Genomic DNA, 10,518 nt, shown 5'->3' on the forward strand with positions numbered 1-10,518 from the left:
CGACTTGTTTTGGAGTTATTAGCGCTGTCTTGCAATTTTCCCTTTTACGACATTTGTGATTTTGGTAAAATGTTTCTCGACTTACTATTGGTCGAATCCGATCATGTTCACGCTATGTAGGCATAAAACGTGACGGGGAACACTTTTCTAATTGAAACCAACTTTCTAACACTTACGGTTCTCGAGATAGTTTTTGGATGACCTTGAAGACATGGTTCAAGGTCATCGAGGTTATCATTCTTCTTTGGCCCCCTGCACGAGCTACGTAACATAAAAATTTCAAATTCCTAGAGAAAACGGTTTCTGAGATATTCGCCCTGGATCGTTTTTTAGTGGACACCCTGTATAGCGAAACGGTACTGACGTCATGCCGGTCATCTGATATCCCAAAGGCGTTTGCTCTTTTTTTATTGTCAAAGGCAGCGTCCATTTTTATTGGTAAACAAGGAAATCTCCCAGAGCTTCGTCGTTGAACTCTATCTTGTGAAAGACAATTTTTTAACAGAAAGTGAAAGTGAAAAGCTCATGTCGAAGGTCAGCGCAGATGGCGGAATGCAGGTAGCTCCCGCCCGGCATACTTCCGCCTGCTGTCGGGATTTTTGCGATCCCTTCAGCGCTTCTAACGTTGGTGCCGCTATTGTCTGTGACGTTTATTTGTTGTGTTGGTGTCTAAGGCTCTAGCCGACACCATATCGTTTGACTCTAAAAAAAAAGATGGCGGAATGCCTTCTCCCCCGCCTTCAACATTTCAAACGACTTTGTGAACCGAGCTTGATTTCATTGTCAATCTTTTCTACACTACCATTCCACAGACAAAGAAGAGAGCACTTTACATCACACTCTTAAATGGAACTTCCCAGTGACCTCAATCGCAACATCGATGCCTGGTATAGAGTCACGATTGTCCGCTTGAAGATATATTCTCGACTCCCTTCCAGCACGTAGAAATTCCACGTTGAAATTTGCGGAAGTTAGCAGGATATGAAAGGGGTCCCAGACACAGACTCGAATCAACTTTTCGATACCGAACTCCACGCGATAAATCAGATAATCTCCTTCAATCATTGGATGGGTGCCGTAGCTAAGAAACCGACCAACCGCGCTGCGGAAAGAAAATAAAGGACACCCGCTCGTAAAATACACCTACTAGAAAATTAATTTAACAAAAGTCCGATACTCCAGAATTTTTTACGTTCTTCACGAAACTGGTCAAGTTCCCCATATAATCATGTATTTTGATGTTTTAAAATAAAGAGTGTGGAAGGTTAGTGGACTTTTATTCGAGACAAGGCTTAATGTCAACTAGGAGCCGAGTCTACATTCGCTGATGGCGAGCGAAAATCTCCGTTTTAATCTATGCCCGTTTCCGTGATAATCATCAGGGCCACCATATAGTTTTCGTTAGACCAACCAATTGCCTCCATGATAAAATACGCGAAAAAGTAGATTATTCCATAATTAAAAGGGATAATATATAGCTTAATCCTAAACAAATTTGAAGAAATTAAAAAACTTACTAATAACTCGTACCAATAGGTCTTCGAGCAAACCAAAAGACGCGAATCTAGGATCAAATAGATCTTCGAGTAATAAACTACATAAATACTAAATAAAATAGCCAGAAATTCCAACGGTAGACCGGTTTCGTTCTATTTGGAACTCATCAGTACCGTGCGGGAAATCTGGCTGGCGATTGTTCTATCTAAAAGAGAAACTAAGCCTAAACATTAAAAATTTCAAAACGCGTTGTATAGCAACGGAAAGCCAAAAAGGGGGGAGTGTGGTGGATAATAGTATATACGATAAGTTAAGTTAGAAGAAACCACCTATGGACTGTGCGAAGGATGATAAAATAAGCGAAAAAGTAGATTAGTCCATAATTAAAAGGGATAATATAGCTTAATACTAAACAAATTTGAAGAAATTAAAAAACTTACTAGTAACTCGTACAAATAGGTCTTCGAGCAAACCAAAAGACGCGAATCTCGGATCAAATAGTTTGATTTAGTATTTATGTAGTTTATTACTCGAAGATCTATTTGATCCGAGATTCACGTCTTTTGGGTGTGGGACGGCAAGTCTCCATATGAGGCGCTGTGACCATGTTTCCCGGCTTTTGGAGCCCATCGGGATCTCCGGTGCTACCTATGCCGAGTTACGCTGGGTCGCAGTGTGCCCATCGTTCCCCACTAGGAGCCTTTTCTTAATGGCTTTGGCACTTTAACTATGTATAGGTGAAGTGAGGGGTCAATCGTTTCCCTATCAGTAGATGAGCTGGGGTTAAAGGTTCTGGTTCCCCCGCATCTGAAGATGTATTGGTCAAAGGTCTTGAATTAATAACAGCTTCTACTTCCGCTAATACTGTTTGCATTTCAGGATAGTCTAATGTGGTTTTGCCTAGTCCTTTTTGGAGGAAAGGGGCTCTTTCCGCGTTGAATCTCCAGGTGATTCCGTGGTTAGCGAAATAATTTTCTACCTCCGGTCTGTCTATGTTTTTAAAGATAATTTGAAGTTCAGAATCCGCTTTTACGAAACTCTTAGCATTGTTCGAGATTACTAAACTTGGAAGTCCTCTCTTGGCCACGAATCGACGAAAGGCCAGTAAAAAATCTCTGGTTGATTCAGTTTGGAGCAGTTCTAAATGTACCGCTCTGAAAGCGGCACACGTAAAAAGACAAACGTTTGACTTTTCCAAGTCCTTGTCATTATTTCTGCCCTTTATGAACAATGGCCCACAAAAATCAATTCCTACGACAGTAAAAGCTTCCGAGATACTGCTTCGGCCCGGTGGAAGAGGAGCGAATGGCATTTCGCCTGCTTTTGACTGAAATTTTTTACATGTTGTACAATCGTTTACAACCTTTTTTACCAGTTGCTTACCGGCGGGAATCCAGTACCTCGTACGTAATTGCGTGAATGTAGCTTGAACACCTCCGTGAATGACCCTTTTGTGGCATTCTTGAACACCTCCGTGAATGACGTACCGTTTATGGCATTCTTGAACACCTCCGTGAATGACCCGTTTATGGCATTCTTGAACACCTCCGTGAATGACCCGTCTGTGGCATTCTTGAACACCTCCGTGAATGACCCTTTTGTGGCATTCTTGAACACCTCCGTGAATGACCCGTTTATGGCATTCTTGAACACCTCCGTGAATGACCCTATTGTGGCATTCTTGAACACCTCCGTGAATGACCAGTTTGTGGCATTCTTGAACACCTCCGTGAATGACCCATTTGTGGCATTCTTCGGCTATAAGATAATCTTTGGTCCTTGTTGAGAATTGTGGGATGCTTCTCCTCGTAGCTCAGTTCGGACTGTTCCAACCTACCGCCTACGCGAATTAACCCATCAGGTCCTAACGTTGGTGTCAGCGATAGAATTTTTCAATTTGAAGGAATTTTATCGTTATTTTTTAGAGCTCGACTTTCAGCCGGATACTCCTTGAGCTTAACAGATTTTAACCATAATTTTTCGGCGTTGTCTAGTTCCTTTGCGGTTAAAGGACCGCGTAATTTTTCTTTCTTCTTCCATTTGTTAACGACTCGTAACAACATTGCAGAAATTCGCGGCCGTTTTCTTCAGGTACTAAATTTTTAAGTCGATTAAACTTTGAAGGTCTAAAGTTTCTCCTACTTGGATAGCCAATACGATTGTTTCGCGTTTCTCCAGTTCCAAGACTTCTTGCGGAATTTTTTCCACCGGATTTTTTGGCCAATTCTCTTGACCCATTACCAGCCACGTCGGACCAGAGAACCAGGCGTCTCCTTCGATCAATTTCTTGACTTCGATTCCTCTTAATTGACAGGAGATCAGCTGGGTTTTGACCGAGGGGCTAACCATTCTTAGAAAGTCTGTACACCGGATTACGCTTAGATTAGCACTGTCAAAGGCAGGTACTTCAAAGATTACGCGTAATCGCATTAGTAGTCAAAGGTACGGCTCTGTACACCGATTACGCGGAGTGATCAGCCGCTCGGTTTTTGACTACCGGGGCAATGTGACCAATTTTGCGGATCCGATATGCGTGAGATTTCGACTCTGTTTGAGACGAAAGGAAGCCAGGTTTTGGGGCTATCTTTGATCCAATGAAGCGCTATAGTTGAGTCACTCCACATGTTAATGATTACATTTCATTTATCGAAATTGTTGGAATTAAAGAAAGTCCTAATAAAAACCTCAAAGTCTATTTGCGTAAACAAGAAGGAGATAAGGCTATCAGAATTAAATCGCTTGCCTATCTTGAGGGACTAGATGTTTAATTTTTCTACCTTTTTTTCTCTTTTATATTTATTTCACTGTTGGTTAATCAATTCTACTACTAATGAACTCAAATCTAAAAAATGATTCTACTAATATTACAATTGAAGAATATGCTAACAAACCTAAAAACAACATGTTTTTTAGACTAATACATTTAAACATCTGTAGTATAAGAAAAAACGTCGATGAATTTATTATTTTATTAAATGACCTAAAAACTGAATTTGATATTATAATTATCTCTGAATGCTGGCTTAAGAACTTTGATATCTCACTTGTAGCTCTAACTGGATACCAAGTACTTAGTACTTCCGTGTTTAACAACCAAAATGACGGTGTAGTGATATTAATTAATCGCTACCTTCAATGTAAATATGAGGAATGTACAAAGGTGGGCACTTTTTGCTCACTCACGTGGAAAAACCAGTATCTGAACAGGAAATATCAATAAACGAGGGTTCATATTTTTTTGTTCTTCCGAAACCGCGATCCATACTGTATCGAATTAACGTTATTTTTAGAGAAAAAAAACGTTTAGAGGTTGTTAGTCAAAAATCGAGATAAGAATGAATGTTAAATGATTTTTTAAATGTCAATTGAGAAAGAGCAAATTGTCGACGATCAGGTTTAAAATTTACAACTGCGATAAAATATTACGGCCACTAGTGAAGGTCATTCACGGCGTGAACATGTCAAATACATTTTAAGCCTATTAATAACATTGATATCCGAAAACCTAATATTTTAGCTCGTACATATTTGGTTGATAATATATATAGGTTATTTTTTAATTAAATAATTCATAAATCTAATCACAACTTACGTTTTGATTTTGAGAGCGAATATTGGACCAGTTTTTTTAACGACTTGTTAGATATTTTTCACTTCTAACTGCGTTTGTTATCGTCTTCTAAAAATATTATAGACACGTCACGGCTGCAAGATTTAAAATATCATTTGAGTGTGGGATACATTTTAGTACCGCATTAGGCAGTGATACGCGTGAGAAATGAATAACGTAATCGCTAGCGCGTCGGGTTTGCAATCGCAAACGGAAAATTTGATTATTTATCCAAACTTTCTTTCCAAATTTACCGCCGGGAAATTTGGTAAAAACAACATTAATAAATATTTCGATTATAATGGATCAGTCTCTCAAGTTGGCTCTAACATACCGGGTCCAAATAAGGTAATGACCTGTAAAATTTGTCACGAAACGAAAAAAGGTGAAGGAGCAGCAAATTTTGAACGTCACTTACAGGTGTGTTGACTAAAGACCCGTCCCAGAAACGCTTCGAGTCTTGCAGAACGTAGTAGAACTATGGCATTCAGACCACCTTGTTTGCTTTTTGCCAGCGTTACTTATATGTTGCGCGCGCCATATCACAACGCGAATTGCCATAGTTATAGAACTTTCTGCTCGACTAGGAACGTTTCTGGAACGGACCTTTTACTATTTACGCTATAGTATTACCACAATTGTCGAACCTCGATCTGCTCGCCATTGATATATTTATAATTACAGAGAAAACACAAAGACGTCGCAGTCGCTGAAAATACCGCCCTATCGGAAAATAACTTAGCCGTTTTGCAGTCGCACGCTTTACCCCTGAAAAGTGCTGTGGTTAAGACTCCACTGACGTCCCAGCAGCAATTATGCTTTAAGCAATGCTTGATTGACTTGGTGGCGGTTGACGGACTCCCACTAAGCTTCGTTGAAGGGAAGGCCTTCAAAGCGTTCATAAACATGTTTTTACCCCAAATTAACCTGCAAAGTCGTCGGACGCTCAGGAGAGATTTATGCTGGACATCTGGTCTTCAAGCTCGAGGGAAGGAGTCTTGGAGGTCATTGGGCAGTACATCAATGAAACATTCCAACTGGAACATCGCACTTTGGCTTTTACGCATTTCGATTCAAAACACACTGGCGAAAACATACTTGCCAAACTGGAACAAATTCTTAGTAATCTTGGCGTCACGTCAACGCAGGTAATTAAGTCTTAGTGAGGTTTGGATTAAGGCTTGCTTAGACCAAAAGATTTGAGAATTATTTGAGGCACCGCAGATTAAGAATCGGGCAAGGTGAGGCCCCATTTTATAATCAACGGGCCATGAGGCCTCATGACAGCTTATTTCACTAGCCCTAGTGAATGTTCACGGTACGCGCTGTGGTCAGTTCTGAGTTCAAATAAGCAACGTCGGTTGTAGGGCTAAAAAGAAGCGCTGTCCGAAAGTGGTGGTAAATTTTGTTGGTGTGCCCTTTAACAATCTTTCCTAATCAGGCCCTAAATCCAAACTTGAATCCGTCTAATTGGCTGTGGAAAGACCTTTAATTGTCCCTCAAAAAATAGGTTGTTACAGTTTGCGCCGACAACGCCAGTAACATGATTAAAGCTTTTAATCTACAAGAAATGTATGCGGAACCCTTTGATGTTGACGATTCCGATGATGACAACGCTGATGAGTTAGACGATGGTAATATCATAAGTAACATAACACTCATAAGTATGCCACTGGGTACAATCGTGTAATGAAGGTCTGTTTTAAAAAGATTGCGTATTTATGACGTCATCAGGAAACGGAAATCCCTGTCGCTAGCCAATGAGGCGCGTCAAAAATGGATCACTAGAACTAATAATGCAGCGGAAAAGGTTTACAGTCCGCGTTTTAACAAGTCCCAGGTGAAACAGACCTTCATTTAAGAATTTTGTATGGAGCAAAGGGAGAGTGGCATAGTTACGAGTATTATGTTACCTATGGTAATATTAGTAATAAGAGTGGTTCCAAGTCGAAAACTAGAGGAAATAGACCGGAGTTCTTTTCAATGACCTTTTCGCGCAATGACCATTGTGAAATTTTAAAGGTAGTCCAATTTCATTTTTAACTAATTAAATGTGTTTTTAGCCTGGAGCGATACTAGTTGGATTCTGGTCGAAAACACTATTCAAAAAGCCAAATGGACTCGATTAGGCTGTATTGCACATACCTTACAACTCGTTGTGGTCAATAATCTTCAAGGTGACACCACGTCAAAGCCGGTGTGCGATTATGTCAACGGGGTGATTATGTTTTTTGGCGATCAACTGCTAAGACCCAGGGGCGGGGTGTTAGAGAGCTTCCCGTTTTAAATTAAAATATTGTCATCTACTTGATAGGTTTGTTTTGTTTTTTAATTTGAACATTACAGATTAATGTCGTGCGCCTTCGTGACGTGTCTGGTCAAATAAGTAACTCGCCCTGGTACCGTTCTCCCCTATCAGCTGTATTGGTGAAACCATACTAAAACACCAAGGGCCAAACGTTTTTTTTACTTATATTTCGAGTGTATATTTTATATATTGGGTTTCTTTATCTTTAAGCCTGTAATGAGGACTGCAGTGACGAGAATTGTCATGCAAGCATTAAATGATAAAGTACCTTCTTTGACGACTCATGGAATAACCGAAGCACCTTCTCCTAGCAAGTTTACCAAAATAAAAGATTTATATACTTTGCTACTACCACTGAAAGACGCCACAGACTGTCTTCAAGGAGATGGCCCGCAGATCGCAGTCGTGGTGATGAAGTTATTGGATGCTTTCGACGCAATATATAACAACAGCACTACGAAATTTCCAGCGCTTCGAAACAACATCCTAAAAGATATGGAATCTCGTTTTAGTGGTCACCTCTCCGATCCATTTTACATACTACCCAAGGCAAAAATTATTTATTTTTAAAGGTAATTATCGTCGAAGTACACTTTACAGTTCTTTCAATTCTTGAAGGCAAGGTTGTAAAACCGCCAGTACACAGGCCTTACGGGTCAACGTCGCCCCAACGGTTGGCAAACTTGCATCAAATGTCCGGGTGGTGCGACGTGGCACCAGTTGCTGCCGACTGCAAAACCGCTAAGCAACCAACGTCAAAACGACGTCGTAATACCGTTGGTTGTTTAGCGGTTATGAAGTCAGCAGAAATTGTCGCCACGTCGCGCTACCCGGACATTTGATGCGAGTTTGCCAACCGTTGGGGCGACGTTGACACGTAAGGCCTGTGCTACTGGGGACCTGGGGACCTTGCCATCGTAAAGAACACTTATAAAGGAGTAGAAAATAATTAATTTATGGCCACGGGTCTAAAACGTTTTTTATATATCCAATAATAACGTGATTACGAAGAAGTAGGCTAGCGGAATAATTTCCAATACTTTGAGGCAGTTCTCCAGGCGACCATTTCGTTGTACAGTGAAAGAGCTTCTACCATAGAAAATTTGCTGTGGCCAAAATTATACTACTAGCAAATAACATTTGGATCCTTCGACCTAAGAAATATATTTGAAACTTCTGATGCATTTTCAGGTGACTTTAGCGAACCACCATGGGCGCAAATGTATCCGCAATTCAAGACTCCATCGGAAAACGACGCCATAGAAATGCTTACGAACTACGCCTCAGAGTTTTTCGTGCCAGCTGTCCCTAGTAGCCATGAAACGGCTTGCAACAATAAACCAACCTCAAGTCATTTCGCGTTAATGCACAAAAAGCGGCAAAGGTTGGAGCCAGGCTCCCTTAAAGACATGATTAATTCCTACTTAAATGATACACCAGCAAGTCCCGATTTCTCATGTCCATTAATGTATTGGCGAGAGAACCAACATAAATACCCAGCTATCGCTGCACTCGCGAAAAGACATTTGTCCGCCCCCGCAACGTCGGCTGCTTGCGAAAGAATGTTTTCTGTAGGAGGATCGCTTAAACGACCAAGACGCGCTAGGCTTTCTATTGAGATCGTAGAAGATTGTTTGTTATATCAGGAATATCGAAAACCACATTTGGAAAAATTCTTAGCGCAAACGAAAGACAACAAAACCGAAAATGAGGCATAAAAATTATTTATTGTTATTAATAGATGTAATACAATAATTGTAATATTGCTCACAAAAATAAAGTTACAACTGGAAATTGTTTGGTTGAAAATGGGTCGTCTTGCAAACCTAAATTTTGAACATTTTTACTCTGAATTTAGTCGCAATATATTTCACGCTTTGAAAAAAATTAGTGACCAGAAAAATGATCTCACAAATATCGATTGGGACTTAAAAAACGATATTTGTTCAAGCTACGAAATATCACTGTTAACGAAAAAAAGGATAAATCTTTTGACCAGAAAAATTCTTCCTAGTGTTATCTCCTGTATCAACTTATAATATTGGCTAACAGTTTTTCCATTTGACATATTTCGCATAAATATTAACATATTTGAGATATTTGGTCTAAAATACTAAAATGAACCCACATCGCCTAAGGTTTGAAGTGATAAAGGTATCACGTGACCGTTCACGCCGGGAATTTGGTTTAAGATCCCGAAACGAACTGTTCTTTTTCCATTCCTACCAAAAGAGCGCGATCGTTCTTACTTAAATAGGTATTACGACTTGGACTATGTACTCATACAAAGATTTTGGAGGATGATAAAAGTTTTTTCTTATTTAATTTCGTTAGCTGCCGACTTAAGGTGGTATTGCTCCAACTAGTGAGTGAATGAACATCAAAAGTTCATGAAATGCCCACCTTTGGGAATGTACCATCCATGATTCAAATTGTCTAAAGGTCGACTTTCAGATAGAACACCGACCTTTCCGTCTACTAGCTATATATAGGTCACCAAACTCTGATCTCGCAAAATTTTTGATCGCCTTTGAAAATGAAGTAGAACCTTACAAAAACTTTCCGAATGTGGTAATTGTCGGGGATATAAATATAGACATAATAAAAGCAGGCGAAGTTTTTTTGATAACGGAATATATCAACATCTTAAATTCAAAAAATATGTTCCGCTAATAAACAAGCCCACCAGATGCGTATTAAACAGGGAAACCTGTATTGGAAAATGCCAATAATGATAACGGCAAACTTTGGTCTGTTATAAACGAGGTTATTTAACCTAATTCTAAAGAAAAAAGTAAATTAAAAAATATTAATGTTGAAGGTAATATTTACAATGTTGAAGAACACCCACGAGAAATTGCCAACTCTTTTAATAAATACTTCTCTGGTGTGGGCCAAATTTAGCCAATAGGATTACGAACTCGAGAGATTTAACTAAAAAAATTTTACCCTAATTTAAACTACAATCGAGATAGAGGTAATTCCTTTTTTATTAACCCAGTCAATACAAATGACATAAACAATTGTATTAGATCATTAAATAATTCTAACGCTCTAGGAATTGATAAGATGAACCCTGTTATTATTAAAAAAATACAAAAAC

The 10,518-nt window shown here is 39.4% G+C and overlaps 1 protein-coding gene across 1 annotated transcript; it reads left to right on the forward strand.

Moving 5' to 3' along the window:
• Positions 1 to 6,066: 6,066 nt before the first annotated feature.
• On the forward strand, positions 6,067 to 9,133 carry LOC149925010 (uncharacterized). Its single transcript, XM_090161687.1, has 5 exons — positions 6,067 to 6,255; positions 6,618 to 6,741; positions 7,171 to 7,325; positions 7,626 to 7,920; positions 8,607 to 9,133. The coding sequence occupies exons 1-5, from the start codon at positions 6,067 to 6,069 to the stop codon at positions 9,131 to 9,133; spliced, it is 1,290 nt and encodes a 429-aa protein (XP_090017813.1).
• Positions 9,134 to 10,518: the final 1,385 nt, after the last annotated feature.

This window comes from Leiobunum rupestre, chromosome 10 (genome assembly GCF_980474605.1).
Source record: "Leiobunum rupestre chromosome 10, qqLeiRupe1.1.hap1, whole genome shotgun sequence".
NCBI classification, from domain to species: domain Eukaryota; kingdom Metazoa; phylum Arthropoda; class Arachnida; order Opiliones; family Sclerosomatidae; genus Leiobunum; species Leiobunum rupestre.

Bases quoted from the DNA above. Each gene is read 5' to 3' on its own strand.
- LOC149925010 (XM_090161687.1), top strand. From the start codon at position 6,067: ATGCTGGACATCTGGTCTTCAAGCTCGAGGGAAGGAGTCTTGGAGGTC. The intron at 6,256-6,617 runs GTAATTAAGTCT...CTCAAAAAATAG, and splicing joins TTGGCGTCACGTCAACGCAG to GTTGTTACAGTTTGCGCCGA. The intron at 6,742-7,170 runs GTAATATCATAA...ATGTGTTTTTAG, and splicing joins CGCTGATGAGTTAGACGATG to CCTGGAGCGATACTAGTTGG.